The 18,192-nt window shown below is 37.5% G+C and overlaps 1 protein-coding gene across 1 annotated transcript; it reads right to left on the bottom strand.

The window, feature by feature from the left end:
* Positions 1 to 957: 957 nt before the first annotated feature.
* On the bottom strand, positions 958 to 15,422 carry pex2 (peroxisomal biogenesis factor 2). Its single transcript, XM_065258251.2, has 2 exons — positions 15,369 to 15,422; positions 958 to 4,244 (listed from the first exon to the last, which is right to left on the bottom strand). Exons 1-2 carry the CDS (start codon positions 15,370 to 15,372, stop codon positions 3,286 to 3,288), a joined length of 963 nt encoding a protein of 320 aa, XP_065114323.1. The 5' UTR covers positions 15,373 to 15,422; the 3' UTR covers positions 958 to 3,285.
* Between the last annotated feature and the right edge of the window lie 2,770 nt (positions 15,423 to 18,192).

Genomic DNA, 18,192 nt, shown 5'->3' with positions numbered 1-18,192 from the left:
TAATACGAACTCTTTCAGGGCAAAGGTGTACTTTTTGAAGGGGTACCACCCTGGTAACAGACGGTTTCAGCAGTAAAAACATAAACAAACGGCATTCGTGGAACACACGTAACTTCCGGTAAACTCCGCAAAGAATCAATAATAATTCCTTTTAGAGTAGTTAATTTCAAGCAAAATAAAGAACAAGTAGATTACCTTAGTTTAAATCATAGCTTAAGTGTAAAAAAAAAACTACTTAGCTAACGTTACTGTAAAATGTTTACTATGTATAAAATCTTGATCAGGTGCCAAACCTTCCATTAAATAGGGCGTCTTCCCTCGTCTTTAGGAAACCAAAACATTTTCGACGAGGTATTTGTTTCAGAGTTCAGTTTAGACACTAGTCAGACCATTAAACAAACAGAGACCGGAACTTTGCTCAGACACGTAATCGTGTAAACGCACGACCATCCGATGAAACCGTCTATACACTCTAAAAAAACAAACGGTGCTATATAGCACCAAAACAATTGCTTTGGATCGTAACGATAGAAGAACCATTTTAGTGCCATATAGCACCGGTGAAGAACCAGTGAAGCACCAGTGAAGCACCAGTGAAGCACCAGTGTAGAACCATATAGGGGCCATATAGCACCACATATGGTTCTACATAGCACTATATGGTTCTACACAGGTGCTTCACTGGTGCTTCACTGGTTCTTCACCGGTGCTATATGGCACTAAAAATGGTTCTTCTATCGTTACGATCCAAAGCAACTGTTTTGGTGCTATATAGCACCGTTTGTTTTTTAGAGTGTAGAGACAATTTTTTAACCATTTCTTGTATAAACCAATACAGAGTTAAAGTGCTTTGAATTTAACTTACATATGTTTTTTCAATAGCTTTGTAAAATGCATATTATATACATACAGAGAACATACACTGTAAAAAATTATGTGGCCAATGAGTCATATCAACATATATTTACATAACTTTAACTCAAAAAAAGTTGAAATAGGTTAGAAAAGCTACACTGACTAAGTCCTTGTTGCACTTAAAATATAAAAATAGAGGAACAATAAAGTTGAATTAGCATTTTTATAATTTATTGCAAGTTAAGTTGATTAAACTTAAAAATGTAAGTGCAACAAGGAATGTTTTTACTGTGTGCTTAAAATTTAAAATAGTACAGGTAAGTTGAAATGGCACAGCCAATTGAATGTACTTGAAGGATTAAATAAAATATTGCTGCCTTAAAATTTTTAAGTGAACGCTACAATTTTTGAAATTTTTTGTCTGCTCACTCTTATTTCATTTCAATTTCTACATATATGCATTCCTGTAATCATAAATATATACACACTGTACTGTCTTAGGCCACAATTCCACAATTAGATTTGTTGTTTTTGCAATGTTATAGTGATCATATATAATTGTTTCTCAGTCTTTTTAATATAATACATACAGAAAATAGTTTTAAAAACTCTATAAAAATTTGTGCTGGGCAAAGATTAATCGCATACAAAAAAAGTTATTTTTTGCACAATATATGTGTGCTGTGTGTAATTAATGTAATACACATGAAATTTTTGTTTTTTAAATACATACATGAATGTGCGTGTTATTTATATACTTAATAAGTACACACAGCACACACAAATCAATATATTACAAATCACTTTTATTTTGTATGCGATTAATCTTTGCCCAGCACTAATAAATGTAAGATGTACGTTTTTAGGGTAAACTCCCCTTCCACTTAAACAGTTACAGAAAACTACAGATCTCTTAAACCTAAATAAAATTAAATCCTAATTTCTAATTATAGAAAGAAAGAAATGAGTCTTTTTACTTCATTCCGCTCAAAAACTCTCAAGATGTGTTTAATGCCAAGAGAGGTCACACTAAACACTAACAATGCCTAAAGAAGACATTTAGTCCTGAAAATGTTTGTTTTTATTTTTTGTACATATTTCCTATATTTTCTGTTTGTATCTTAATAAAATAGATTAATATGAATGGACATTAAAACCTCTAAAACAACAAGTCTGGTGGTGGCTTTAGACTTTTGCACAGTACTGTACATAAAACTGATGAGTATATTGAATCTATACTGTACAATATCCCGATTTGTGTATTATAATGTGTGTTTTAAGATTAAATAAAGATACTTTTAATATTAAAAGTAATGTTCAGTCCTGAAATAAACCTCTGAAGCAATAACGGTTTATTCTTGGACCTGGTGTAGTTGTAAAAAAACCCAGTACCATATGTTGTGCATACTGTAAACAGGAGAGAATAACTGCAGGACATTTCCAGAACAGTGGCGGCTAATTCCTTTAATCCTGTGAAACAAAACAAAGCTTATAACTGTATTCTGTTTCACATTAAGTATCTTTTGAACATTTCTTAACCGAGTGCATGAGTAAACTTGCACAGTACTGGATATGGTGAGAACTAGACTTCGTGGTGGTCCTGTCGCATAACATCAGTGAACACACACAAGGGCAGAGCGGTCCTGTGTGTCTTCTTCCAAATTTGAACATGGCACATGTGAACAAAGGCGATTACAAAACACAGAAAACCACAGGACCCCTCGTGCCCAGAGAAGTGACTGCCTGCACAATGGTCAATTAAGTCAATGTGGTCAAAAAAACAAAGTGAGAGATTCCAGCAGGCTATTCGGATGTGTTTGGCCCGAGGCATGGCTCACTGGAGAGAGTTAACATTAGAATAAATACCCATCTTTGCAGTCATTATTAGGCTTAGAGTATAATATGCTTGAAAATGTGCACTGGTCCTACTTGAGTTTGTTACAGTTTACTGGCGTATTAAGAAGGGCGAAGGAGATTATAATGGAATGTCTGTCAATCTGCATCCAACCCAACTAGCCCCCCGGTGCTATCATGGCCTCTCCTTGATCTTGTGCAAATTTTTCACTTCATAAGGGATGAGGGGAATTGGATCGTGCAGGCTGTTGAGCAAAGGGTTGTTTTGATGTTTATTCATTTGCTCAGCGCTCCATCCGAGAACTCCGAAAAGTGGACCTCTGATACACTTTATTTATCAAACTTTAATGAGGATGAATAAATTAGCGACACAAACGATGTTGTTTGAGAATTTTACATCATTAAGTTCGTCTCCAGTCAGTCTTTGTACAAAACCCTGCATATTTCATGGCAACAAATACTCTCGTTTCAGTAAAAAGGCACGAGCCGTGTGCTTTCATCAACCAATCTCTGTGATCGACTCAAACGCTCGACACTTGAAATACACATACAGCAGAGAATTCAAGATCAAGTCAATCACGGTCTTCCTGCGGGAACTCGACTCTGATGCAACTCAGTCATCTCTATCTGAAGCATGACCGGCTGGATTGTTCCCGTCGCATCCACACCGCATTTAGGACAGGTAAAGGAGACTTCTGCAATGGTGTGGCTCTTTAGGCAGTAGTAGCAGAACACATGGGCGCAGCCGATTGAGTGGGGCATGGTGGGCCACTCCCCGCAGATGGCACACTCCTTGTAAAAGGTGTCCGCTGAACCTCCTTCCTTCAGTTCCTTTACAGGGGAGAACCAGGTGGACAGGCAAGCCTTCAGCTTCCACACGTTAATGAGAGGTAGCAGGAAAATGAGGAATTCTGCAAATCCGTGCCACAAAAGCTCTCGGTTCAGGTATTGAAAGTTAACGTCCCGCGGTCCTTGGGATCGGATGAATACAGGTTGCACTCCCAACGATCTTTCTGTTAGGGTAGGATAGGTTCCAGTCTGGAGGAAGAGAAGAAAGTTGACCAGACTGGCTGCTTTCATGAAACCCGTGATGACGGACAGCAGTTTTCCGGCATTGTGGATGTTGGACTCCGCAGGCTGGCTGAGGAACAAACTATGGGAACGTTCCCTCAGCCACTTATCACCTATAGTTAGCAGAGCAAACCACAGTTTCTTCTGTCGGCTTATGGGCCTATACTTCGGTCCCGATACCAGAACGTCTTTGTAGCGTATGTTGAGAAGCGATTGGCCCGCTGTGGCACTATTTGAGTAGACTGTGAACCTCCACAGGAGAAGCTGTAGCAGGGCTTTCAGTTCTGGTTCCACAGGGGTCAGAAGCCCAGGCTTGAAATGCTGGAAACACTGGGTGAACTGTGACCAAACAAGCTGTTCCAGTGCCCCATCCAGTTCAAAAGCATCCAGCTGACTGATTCTCAAAACCCGAGATAAAGAGCTTGGGCCAGGATCGGCGGATGGCTTGTCACCTCCAGCTTCAGCTACAAGCAGAAGAAGCAAATGGTTATGCATTTATGCATTTCAGTTAAAATCACTTTTCACGTGTAAAACCCATCCTAAATTCCCTTTTAGCCATGCAGGGCAGAAGCACAGGAGGTCTTATGCTGCTCTCCCTTGAGATTCAGTCTGAGGACAAATCACATCACAGGAGATTATCCCAACAGCAAAGGCTTGGAAAGGCAGTAAACATCCGCTATGTGGAACTACTTTGACGGCTTTTATATGGAATCTAAGAACTGTGACGTTTGGCAATTTTTCACGGAAGACGTTTGTATCAGCCCAAGTTTATCTCTTTAAATGCGATGGTTAAAAAATGAGAGCCATGGGCTGCGGTGACCACCTCTTAGCTTTCAATGCATCAGAAGACTGGATTTGGACAATATCTGAAATAAACTGGCTTATAGAAATCTCTGAAAAGGTCTGAAAATCTTTAGAGAAAGTCTTATTTCAGGCTTTTAACATTGTTTGTGCCTAATGCATTTGCTTGTGACGTACTGAAAAGTAACTTTTTCGTCACTTTTAAAAAGCAACAGTTTCGTTTCATGCACACTTTTAAAATACAGGTACTACACGATTCCATAAAAGAAGCATTTTTGGCTATATGGTTCACAAAGAGCCATTCAGCTCTTCTTCAGCTCCTTTAAAGGGACACTCCACTTTTTTTTTAAAATATGCTCATTTTTCAGCTCCCCTAGAGTTAAACATTTAACCGTTTTGGAATCCATTTAGTCGATCTCCCGGTCTGGCAGTACCAGTTTTAGCATACCTTAGCACAATCCATTGAATCTGATTAGACCATTTAGCATCGCACCTAAAAATAACCAAAGAGTTTGGCAATGATTACGCCTCCTGCAGCCATGTTAGGGAAGCAAAGTCCTTGATTATTACGCCAGAATCCATATCGGCCTTGAAAATTGCAAATTTTAATTTTCCGTCGGTCTTAGTACACGATCTAACTACAGAAGAGTCAAGTTTTAAATAAGAAAATACGGAAATTCTTTGGTTATTTTTGAGTGTGATGCTTATGGTCTAATCAGATTCAATGGATTATTCTAAGCTATGCTAAAAGTGGTACCGCCAGATCTGGAGATCAGCTGAATGGATCCCAAAACTGTAATGATCATGTTTAACTCTAGGGCAGCTGGAAAAGAGCATATTTTCAAAAAAGTGGATTGTCCCTTTAAGAACCTTTGACTGAATGGTTCTTTGGGGAACCAAAAATGGTTCTTCTATGGCATCGTTGTACTGGGCTGTATAATAAATTGTCAGGCTGAGAAAAACCTTTCCCTGCAAAGCAGCATTCGACCAGGTGAGACAAATCAAAGCGGCAGGCCACACTGGGGATACAGCTTTTCCACGTTCTATTCACAAGCGTTTATTGAGCAGTTTACAAGTTATGAATGAATATGTTTTATTTGAGAACATATTATTGACAGCACCTATCAATAGTAATGTGACTATTGTCAAGGGGCTGTCAATAGTAATGTAATTATGATTTAGAGGACCACAGATGTTAGCTTGGGCAAGTAACATCTCTTACAGGACTGCTATCAATATCAGGATTACTATTGACATGTTCTTTCAGACTCAAAGTACTTGCCAAATATATAACAACTAGACACGTTTGTCAATGTGAACTGCCTATAAAAATTAAGCATTTGAATGTACAGGGCTTTAACCGGATAGCTGAAAAATCTATGCGACTTATGTCATCGGACAAATTCATAATCAAAGGCTGTGTTTACATCTATTGTGATCAGTCACATATATTGTGTCATTCATATGAATTCACATATTTACTATGCAGTTCCACAATCCATCGACGCTAGATAAAAATCACTAAGAGAGACTGTAGCTTAGCTAAAAACAAAATAATTGTTCTTGTTTACGGCAGTATGACCGTTTTATGTTATCTTCTGCTGAAAATGAGTACGTATTTGCAAACTGATATTTCTTGAGACATTCTCATTTGCTATATATACTTCAACCGAATGTGCCCGCTTCGATATTTATGATGTGGAATCCACCCCGCTCCAACAAATAAGCTGAATTTTCTGGGAAATCGAGCTCATCTTGGGGCCGCAAAATGGATGAGGAACGCGCATATAAGGTTATATCAGCCAAGTCAATGTCCTGACAAGCAGCATTAAATGACAAATGCCTGACACCAGCGAGGGCTATAAAACATGTTCTCCTGAGGCAGCCCACTGGAGGCTCAGGACCGCAGTTCTGCAACTGATAAGCTGGGTCACAGTGTCACCTTGGGCATAGCATTATAACGCATCTAGTGGACAATTTGGAATCCAGATTTTTTTAAAGAAAGCCCATGTTTTCTTAACCTTGCCTTTGACCGTGCCACAGCCTATGCACCTTTCGGGCTTGTGGGAGAATTTAGCCTTTTATACTCCATATTTCTTGATCAAAAGCAGCCTTTTGTCGCCATTGAATCCATATAACAGCACACATTTTTCCTATTGCTTTATTTTTATGTGTGTTTGTGTGTATCATGTGTAACTATAGTATAGCGTTATATAAAAACTATAATACACAAACATACACATATATGGGGTGAGCAGAGCACAAACTAACGCAGGATTAATTGTAACACGGATACTTTATATATTTATACAGGGATGAGCAATCTGCGATTTTGGTGTTTTTCTCTTACTGTCAGATGATGATCTCCTGTGAATTTATGAAAAGTTTTGATGTGTTTTTGTTAAGATATTGAATAAAGGGAGTGTTTTGGAGGCATCAAAATACATTTCTTCATCTTATGTTTTTAGGATTTCTATGTTGGGTGTGTAATAGGGCAAAAAATCGATTTTTCGATTAATAATTTTTTAAAACGTGGTCGATTAAAAATCGATTCTGAAAGGCCACAATTGTTTTTTTTTATGAAATAACCTGATCTTGTTTAATAAAGGTATGTGACTGTTTTGACTTTTTTCAGCATACATTTTTCATCTTGCATCAAAATTGTATTGTATTTAACATAATTGTATGCATTTGAAAATTAGAGATGGGGAAGTACCCAAGTGTACCTAAAATAGAAAAGTGTAATATGCAGGTTGGTGGCTCTTAATTTGGCTCTTGTTTTTTTTATAAATAAAGTATTTGTATTAAATCTATATTCATTGAGTTGAATCAAGTATAAAAATTGGTCCAAGAATCGAATCGATAGCTTATGAATCAAAATCGAATCGATTTGGAACATCTGAATCGATACCCAGCCCTAGTGTGCCAGTCAAGTCACCAAATCCAAAATTATATTATTACAGTGCATTGAAAATGCGCTGTACTGTTCTTACTGGGCTTTTTATTACAGTGCATTGAAAATGCGCTGTACTGTTCTTACTGGGCTTTTTATTATTATTATTATTATTATTATTCTTCCAACCAAATTTCGGCAATTAATACGGCTCGAACCGCTTAACTTAGAAACTTCATTCAAACTCTCAAACGTGCGGACTATTCGGGAATAGTGGGCTATGACTTTTATAAGCGATCGGGGGTACGGTCTTCGCCCCAGGGGCGAAAAAGCAGCCGAAAAATCCCATTGACTTAACATGGAGACAAACTTTGACGAGTCGTAGCTCAGACCTAGAATTTCACAGAAACTTGTGACTTGCCACATTTGAAGAGGCTGGCAGGCTCTGTAAGAACATACCTCACAATGGGGTGTAAGTTGTACCCCTGGGGTGTAAGAGGCCCCCAAATTTCCCCATAGACTTATAATGGGGCAGGAATCATGCCCATATAAGGAAATAAAAACGTCCCAGATGGGATATCTTTGCAGCGCAGTGTCGTAGAGACATGGGGGTGGGCTCATTTTACTCAGGCATCCAATCAGTCCCTTAGGATCCTTATTGAGCTATCAAGCCACGCCCCTAGCAACCATTTTGGGCACCCTAGCAACATCTCCCATAGACTGCCATTATAAAATGCCCAGATGGATATCTTTGCAGCACAGTGTCACAGAGACATGGGGGTGGGCTCATTTTACTCAGGCATCCAATCAGTCTCTCACCATCCTTATTGAGGTATTAAGCCACGCCCCTAGCAACCAAATATGAGCAGCCTAGCAACATAATAAACAAAGCCTTATATCTCTGGATCCGGACATCATAGAGACATGGGGGTTGGGTCTTTGGGTCATATTAGCTTCATGCTAGCTTCATGCTAAGTCATGCTAGCTTCGTGCTAGTTTCATGCTAGCTTTATGCTAATTTTATAATAAATCTTGCTAACTTAATGTTAAATCATGCTAGCTTCATGCTAAATCTTGTTAGCTTCATGCTAAATCATGCTAGCTTCATGCTAGTCATGCTAGCATCATCTTAATCATGCTAGCATCATGCTAATAATGCTAGGATCATGCTAATTTCATGCTAAATTCATGCTAACTTCATGGTAATCATGCTAGCATCATGCTAGCTTCATGCAAATTATGCTAGCTTCATGCTAATCATACTAACATCATGTTAGCTTTATGCTAATCATGATAACATCGTGCTAGCTTCATGCTAATCATACTAATATCGTGTTAGCTTCATGCTAATCATGATAACATCGTGCTAGCTTCATGCTAATCATACTAGCATCGTGCTAGCTTCATGCTAATAATGCTAGCATCGTGCTAGCTTCATGCTAATCATGCTAACATCGTGCTAGCTTCATGCTAATCATGCCAACATCGTGCTAGCTTCATGCTAATCATGCTAGCATCGTGCTAGCTTCATGCTAATCATGCTAGCATCGTGCTAGCTTCATGCTAATCATGCTAGCATCGTGCTAGCTTCATGCTAATCATGCTAGCATCGTGCTAGCTTCATGTTAATCATGCTAGCATCGTGCTAGCTTCATGCTAGTCATGCTAACATCGTGCTAGCTTCATGCTAGTCATGCTAGCTTCATGCTAGTCATGCTAGCTTCATGCTAGCTTCATGCTAATCATGCTAGCATCATGCTAACGTCATGCTAATCATGCTAGCATCATGCTAGCTTAATGCTAGTCATGCTAGCTTCGTGCTAGCTTCATGGTAATCATGCTAGCATCGTGTTATCTTCATGCTAATCATGCTAGCTTCGTGTTTATCATGATAACATTGTGCTAGCTTCATGCTAATCATGCTAGCATCGTGCTAGCTTCATGCTAATCATGCTAGCAACGTTCTAACTTCATGTTAATCATGCTAGCATCGTGCTAGCTTCATGCTAATCATGCTAGCATCGTGCTAGCTTCATGCTAATCATGCTAGCATCCTGCTAGCTTCATGCTAATCATGCTAGCATCCTGCTAGCTTCATGCTAGCATCGTGCTAGCTTCATGCTAGCATCATGCTAATCATGCTAGCAGCATGATAATCATGTTAGCATCATGCTAGCTTCATGCTAATCATGCTAACATCATGCTAGCTTCATGCTAATCATGCTAGCATCATGCTAGCTTCATGCTAATAATGCTAACATCATGTTAGCTTCATGCTAATCATGCTAGCATCATGCTAGCTTCATGCTAATCATGCTATCATCATGCTAGCTTCATGCTAATCATGCTAGCTTTATGCTAGCTTCATGCTAATCATGCTAGCATCATGCTAGCTTCATGCTAGTCATGCTAGCTTCATGCTAGCTTCATGCTAATCATGCTAGCATCATGCTAACGTCATGCTGAATCATGCTAATCATGCTAGCATCATATTTCATCATGATAACTTTTTTAAATCATGCTAGCTTCACACTAAAACATGTCAACAGCCAGGTAAACTACTAGACTAAATTTCTTTTACATTTCTGGCAATCAACTTTTTGCATTTTCATGCACTGGTAATTCCTTGGGAATTGCATATCTAGTTATTATTATTATTATTATTATTCTTCCAACCAAATTTCGGCAATTAATACGGCTCGAACCGCTTAACTTAGAAACTTCATTCAAACTCTCAAACGTGCGGACTATTCGGGAATAGTGGGCTATGACTTTTATAAGCGATCGGGGGTACGGTCTTCGCCCCAGGGGCGAAAAAGCAGCCGAAAAATCCCATTGACTTAACATGGAGACAAACTTTGACGAGTCGTAGCTCAGACCTAGAATTTCACAGAAACTTGTGACTTGCCACATTTGAAGAGGCTGGCAGGCTCTGTAAGAACATACCTCACAATGGGGTGTAAGTTGTACCCCTGGGGTGTAAGAGGCCCCCAAATTTCCCCATAGACTTATAATGGGGCAGGAATCATGCCCATATAAGGAAATAAAAACGTCCCAGATGGGATATCTTTGCAGCGCAGTGTCGTAGAGACATGGGGGTGGGCTCATTTTACTCAGGCATCCAATCAGTCCCTTAGGATCCTTATTGAGCTATCAAGCCACGCCCCTAGCAACCATTTTGGGCACCCTAGCAACATCTCCCATAGACTGCCATTATAAAATGCCCAGATGGATATCTTTGCAGCACAGTGTCACAGAGACATGGGGGTGGGCTCATTTTACTCAGGCATCCAATCAGTCTCTCACCATCCTTATTGAGGTATTAAGCCACGCCCCTAGCAACCAAATATGAGCAGCCTAGCAACATAATAAACAAAGCCTTATATCTCTGGATCCGGACATCATAGAGACATGGGGGTTGGGTCTTTGGGTCATATTAGCTTCATGCTTGCTTCATGCTAAGTCATGCTAGCTTCGTGCTAGTTTCATGCTAGCTTTATGCTAATTTTATAATAAATCTTGCTAACTTAATGTTAAATCATGCTAGCTTCATGCTAAATCTTGTTAGCTTCATGCTAAATCATGCTAGCTTCATGCTAGTCATGCTAGCATCATCTTAATCATGCTAGCATCATGCTAATAATGCTAGGATCATGCTAATTTCATGCTAAATTCATGCTAACTTCATGGTAATCATGCTAGCATCATGCTAGCTTCATGCAAATTATGCTAGCTTCATGCTAATCATACTAACATCATGTTAGCTTTATGCTAATCATGATAACATCGTGCTAGCTTCATGCTAATCATACTAACATCGTGTTAGCTTCATGCTAATCATGATAACATCGTGCTAGCTTCATGCTAATCATACTAGCATCGTGCTAGCTTCATGCTAATAATGCTAGCATCGTGCTAGCTTCATGCTAATCATGCTAACATCGTGCTAGCTTCATGCTAATCATGCCAACATCGTGCTAGCTTCATGCTAATCATGCTAGCATCGTGCTAGCTTCATGCTAATCATGCTAGCATCGTGCTAGCTTCATGCTAATCATGCTAGCATCGTGCTAGCTTCATGCTAATCATGCTAGCATCGTGCTAGCTTCATGTTAATCATGCTAGCATCGTGCTAGCTTCATGCTAGTCATGCTAACATCGTGCTAGCTTCATGCTAGTCATGCTAGCATCATGCTAGCTTCATGCTAGTCATGCTAGCATCATGCTAGCTTCATGCTAATCATGCTAGCATCATGCTAGCTTCATGCTAGTCATGCTAGCTTCATGCTAGCTTCATGCTAATCATGCTAGCATCATGCTAACGTCATGCTAGCATCATGCTAGCATCATGCTAGCTTAATGCTAGTCATGCTAGCTTCGTGCTAGCTTAATGGTAATCATGCTAGCATCGTGTTATCTTCATGCTAATCATGCTAGCTTCGTGTTTATCATGATAACATTGTGCTAGCTTCATGCTAATCATGCTAGCATCGTGCTAGCTTCATGCTAATCATGCTAGCAACGTTCTAACTTCATGTTAATCATGCTAGCATCGTGCTAGCTTCATGCTAATCATGCTAGCATTGTGCTAGCTTCATGCTAATCATGCTAGCATCCTGCTAGCTTCATGCTAATCATGCTAGCATCCTGCTAGCTTCATGCTAGCATCGTGCTAGCTTCATGCTAGCATCATGCTAATCATGCTAGCAGCATGATAATCATGTTAGCATCATGCTAGCTTCATGCTAATCATGCTAACATCATGCTAGCTTCATGCTAATCATGCTAGCATCATGCTAGCTTCATGCTAATCATGCTAACATCATGTTAGCTTCATGCTAATCATGCTAGCATCATGCTAGCTTCATGCTAATCATGCTATCATCATGCTAGCTTCATGCTAATCATGCTAGCTTTATGCTAGCTTCATGCTAATCATGCTAGCATCATGCTAGCTTCATGCTAGTCATGCTAGCTTCATGCTAGCTTCATGCTAATCATGCTAGCATCATGCTAACGTCATGCTGAATCATGCTAATCATGCTAGCATCATATTTCATCATGATAACTTTTTTAAATCATGCTAGCTTCACACTAAAACATGTCAACAGCCAGGTAAACTACTAGACTAAATTTATTTTACATTTCTGGCAATCAACTTTTTGCATTTTCATGCACTGGTAATTCCTTGGGAATTGCATATCTAGTTTTATTAACTGTCTTATTACTTAAAACATAACACTATTTTGAAACATGTCAGCAACTCCAAGAACTGCTGGGATTGAAAAAAAAAGGACGCAGCGGGGTTAGTTGTAACACAGTATTACAATTAAGCCTCGGGTATACAATGATAATTAAATGAAAACAATGCAAATACTATTAATCAAAATGATGTTTGTTAAAACAATATCAGGGGAAATAACTCACAATTATGATTTTTTTTGTCTTAGTTGTGTATATTGCATTGATGCATAATACCACAATGGTTAAATGAAGGATCATGGATAGATGAATGTGTGGATATCTATTATAGGCAGATACTGTATATAAACCATATCCATGTTTAGTATACAGACAGAACTTTATTGAATTATTTGTGTTTAGACAAAATTTTCTAGTATGTGTTACAACAAACCCTCTGTTTGTTACAATTAACCCGACCTATGGGATAATAAGTTGTAACATTTGCACTCCTGACACTTAATGGTAGGTCCCACAAACAAACTTTAAATGTTCATTCATAACAGAGATGTGTGTTGATTGTGTTAAAAAATGATCTAATTTAAATATTTTTTGAACAATATTTTGTGCCTCGCTCTCCCCTACACATAAAAAACATTTCACCAGCTGAAGCATATGATTTAACAGTCATATATATGAATTGGCATATAAATGTATCATGACTTATAATATGCATTTTGTAATACTTTTATAACCAATTGTCATTGTATTTTTTACTGCAAATTTTTACTGCATTTCTAGTAGAGGTGTCACTCAGTAACATGAAAACTCTTTAATCCTGCAGCCTAAAGCGTCCTCTGCCGAATCTGATTTAGGTTACTGAGCTTTGGCGCCATTTTCAGCTGGCAGAAGAATGAGACAGCCTTCCTGTTATACATTTAACTTTTAACTCCGTCCCCGAAGTATCTGTTTTATTATAAAAATTGATGGGGATGTCAGTTTCAGAATTTTAAAGGTGATGTCATTCTGAAATGGGATTAGAGGACTGCTCAAATACCTGTCCTGTGACTGTTCTAATTGTTAAATGTCTGTATCATAAAATATGAATGCCTGCAAAAGCACTCGAAGGTCTGGCCTAATGACTGCCCCATTTCCCTAATTACCAATGAGTCACAAGAGCCACGATCTAACAAAACTTAAGGTCTAAGGAACATATATTTTAAAGCAAGTCTGACACAAAGATATGCACTGCTAAATCTTGTTTGCACAAAATGTAAATTATTTAAAAGAAGCAATTGATTTTGCAAGTATGAAGGTGGAAGATTTAAAGCCTTAAGTATTAAATACAGAAAAAAATACAGCTTAAAATCTCATGAAACATTTAAAGGCTGAGCCAGCAGGAGCGACTCAACAGTTAATAAATGAGAAAATTGTGAAGATGCATATTACAGTGTGCAGAGGGCAGTAAGGTTGTGCTGTGTCCACATAAAGCATCTCTGTTTCAATACATCTGTCCCATAATTTTTCATCACCTTTATAAGACGATGCAGAAAAACATTTGATCATTTCTTTAAGTGTTTTTTTTTCTTTTAATGGAGGCAGCAACAGCAAACATCTTTAATCAATGACACAATGTCTTAAATCCTGCTATTAAACTATTTTTTGAAAATTATATTTCTTTCCATCCTCATACAGGTTTAGCCTACAGCGGTCGTGTAATGTAATATTAAAGGTCTTCAGGTTTATATGGAAATTACAACTTGTTTTAACCACAAATGGCATAAAGATTTAAGATCAGTTTCAAACACATTGGCAAAACAACCCGAAAATATAGCCTGCTTTTCAAATCTTAATCTATTTAAATGCGACACTGGCACAAATCTATAAACAACCTTTTGACCTGGACTGAGATCATACTGCGGTCTGACTTGAACTCTATTCATTATTTTAAGTGTGCTATGGGCACTTAGACCCCAATCAAACCCACAAAAAAAAGAAACTGTCCTAAATATGGATGATGACGTCATATCTGAACATTCACTTTTAGCAGACACTTTAATCTAAAACAACAACTGTGGGGAAAACAATAGATCTATTTTTTTATACGATGAATTTACAAACATTAAAAAAATTTACAATGGTAACTATAGAAATAGAAAAATATGATAAATGCTATATTGTTACTAATAAATTAACATGGACCTCAGTCAAAAAAGTGAGCTTTTAAAATAGGCTATCTTTGTCCTTATTTGATGTCAGTGGTGGCTAATAATAAATTACGGCAATTTTAATAATTTCCATCAATGAAAGAATCTAAATAATCTTTAGTTTCATAACAAACAGAAACCACGTGGATTTATACTATACGATCAAGAGAGTATCGACAGGAAAAGTTCCGTTCAGTAACGTAATATAAAAGAAGGCGTTAGCGGTAAGTATGATAATCCTTAAAACAGTTTAACATACGACTTTTAAAACAGCTTATAGCGCGATTTTGACATTAAACAGTTGCCGTATCGTTGAAATAGTGTAATAACCACTATTTCAGGGAACAAATAAGAAACACCATCAGTAAGTGAAGAAAACGCTTGACAACAAGCATAAATATTGGATTGAATCATCTCCTGCATTAAACTATTTACAGTTTGTTTTCAAACATATCCTATGTCTAAACTACAGATTTCAGTATAAGATTCAAATGCAGAATAATTACCCATGACAAGAATGACTGCCTATGGTCGGAACTAAGCTTCTTCTTCGTTTCCGGGTTATGCCGTTAAACCACGCCTTCAAATATGATGAGCCAATTGCAAAGAGCATTTTGATAACACGCATCCAATCGCATTTTGCAGCATTATGAGGCGTTTTCAACTGCATACAGTACTGCGCAGACTGATCAGCGTATGAGATCAAAACATCGCGAGAGCATTCGAAAATACCGCTTTGAAGCCGTATCTGGTCCAGCGAGGCAGACGTGAACTGCATGTTAGGGAGGAGTCTCATGACGCAACATTTCCCTTCAGGCGTTTGCGTCTAGGAAACTGTAGTCCAATCAAAATAGTGCGTATTTGATCGACCGCATGCCTTGACCAATCGAATTCAAGAGAAGGCGGGCTCTGATGAGCAGTATGTGTACGGGAAAGCTGGAGACGGACGGAGGTGATTGTTTGCAGCAAGCATCCGAGAGAAAAGCAGACGAGCAGCAAAGCAGCCATAGCAAGGCACGTTATAACGATTCACTTTAGTAAAATATATTTTCAAATACAGTTTTGTTGTCAGAAAAACCGAAACTGTCTGGTTTTCGGGCAGTTTTTTATCTGGAAGTTTTATGATAATTACGTTTTTGGTGTAACAACGTGACTAATGTATTTTTAATTAGTTTTCACAGGATTACTTTAGTTCACTTAAATATTTATTATAGTAAATTACAGTAAATTCCTATATATAATAGTGTTTTCGACTATTTTAAATTATACTACAGTTTTTACCCAAGTTTAACAATTCACCTGTACACAGAATAAACTATTACTATTAATGTGTAGTCAAACAATAATATGCAATTATACTACAATAATAATAACAATATACTACAATTCACTACATATATAGTCAAAACTACTGTATACTACAGTATTTTTTAATTAATCTACTTTTACCTATTCACATTAAATGGTTTTAAATTTAGATGATCCTATGCAATAATCAGATAATATATTTCTTTATACATAAAGTGTTTAAAACCTTTCTTTAAAAAAAATAAGGAAAAAAAATGTGTTAATACTTCTAATCATCACATGAAAGTATTATTTATTTTTCTTTTGAATTTTTCATGATCTTTATTATATAAATGTATTATATTGTGCAGAATTTATTGATTGTTGATCAGGCAACAATATTTCTTAAAGATGTTTACTGTTAGTAAAATAGGTTGTTGACTATTGTGTAGAGGACTCGTGTCCTTCTGTCCTTTTCAAAATCCTCAAGGTTTAGGTTTTCATGAACAATCATCCTTTATGAATTCACATGTTTAAAGAATAATGTTTTTATGTTCAGTGAAGGTTTACAGTTTGGTGTACACCTGATAGAGACTTGACACCGATGAATTAGGCTATATTATATTATATTTTTGTGTGTGCTAATCCAATTTTGCTCATTGGGAAAGTTGGCCTTCTCCTATAAGAGAAACCAAATATGTTCAATCAAGATCACTAATGGGGACAGCAAGGTTTGTAGCCCTCTCTAGGTGAACATTCACATTACCCTCCTCAATATGGACTGCTATTTAGCATGTGCCTCGCTAATAGGTCTTTTAATAATTTATCAGTATGTATTGTAAATTATTTACCTCTCTGTATGGTCATTGGTGCCGTTGAACTTAATTTGAAGCCACTGTCCCTAACAAAGGTAAGATTGCAGATTTAGGGTAAAGTAGGTAGGTTTTAAGTTACACCCCATGTCTCATGCAACTACCGTCATGTACATTCAGTTAATGTTTAGACTTATGTCAATATTAGCTTTTATTACTGCAAACGACCTCTAAAATCCAACGAAAAACAAACCAGCATGTGTTACTCGGATTACACTGGAGTTCATTAGCTAGACCGCACAATATTGATGACATGGTTGCGCATGGACTCTGTTTCCATCCCTTTATGTTTTCAAGAATCAGCAAAATTAGATTGAAGACTGCATTTCCACTGTCCCAAGGGCATATTATGCTGTTGTCCCTTGACTGCATTAACCATTGTTCTAATGTACATAATTGGCAATTGAATAGATTCAGAGCATTAAAAGCTGCTTATTTGCCTCTCGTAATGTAAAGAATGCTTTGAAACTGGTAATACGAGCACCAAAATGTACTGATTGAATGGTTGCAATACATAACCAGATTTATTAACCAATTTTGCAGGATTGTAATTGTTTTAAAGAAATGGGCTTTTTAAAGCACTACTGTTTATTGCAAACTGTTTACGCATAAACATGATTAAAATGAGTTTATAAAACGTTGCAGTTTCATACAGTGGTTCTCGCATTGCCTCAGCATTCGGACTTTAGACTTACAACAGGAATCAAGATCAGAGTAAAAATGTGTAGATTTAAAAAAAGTGTTACACAAATAGAAGTTAAACAAACTATTGTGTGATGAACATATATTTACAGTGTTTTATTTTTTCATGGTTTTTGAGAAAAACATGTCTGATTTGTTTACCAAATGCCAAAATATCAGACAGAAAGTCGAGTAATAGTCACGCAAAATTTGATCAATTTATTCTTGTCCATGGCACAAAATTCAGCTTTTTTTCGTGCCTTGAGCACAAATCTCGAATGTCTTTTTCGTGACACTCAAATTAGGACAAAATAGGACAAATTTCTATAGTTTTTCGTGTGCGTTGCACGACTTTCTTTTTCATTTCATTTTATGTATTGTTTTCTCATTGTTTTTCCTATTTTCTTACCAATGTCGTTTGGGGTTAGAATCACTTTCTGTTACATTTTTAGACATCCTAACCCAAACCCCAACTCTAACCCCAACTCCA

This window comes from Paramisgurnus dabryanus, chromosome 22 (genome assembly GCF_030506205.2).
Source record: "Paramisgurnus dabryanus chromosome 22, PD_genome_1.1, whole genome shotgun sequence".
NCBI classification, from domain to species: domain Eukaryota; kingdom Metazoa; phylum Chordata; class Actinopteri; order Cypriniformes; family Cobitidae; genus Paramisgurnus; species Paramisgurnus dabryanus.
Note: the sequence above shows the minus strand (reverse complement) of the source record. Positions and strands in the feature narration are given on the sequence as shown.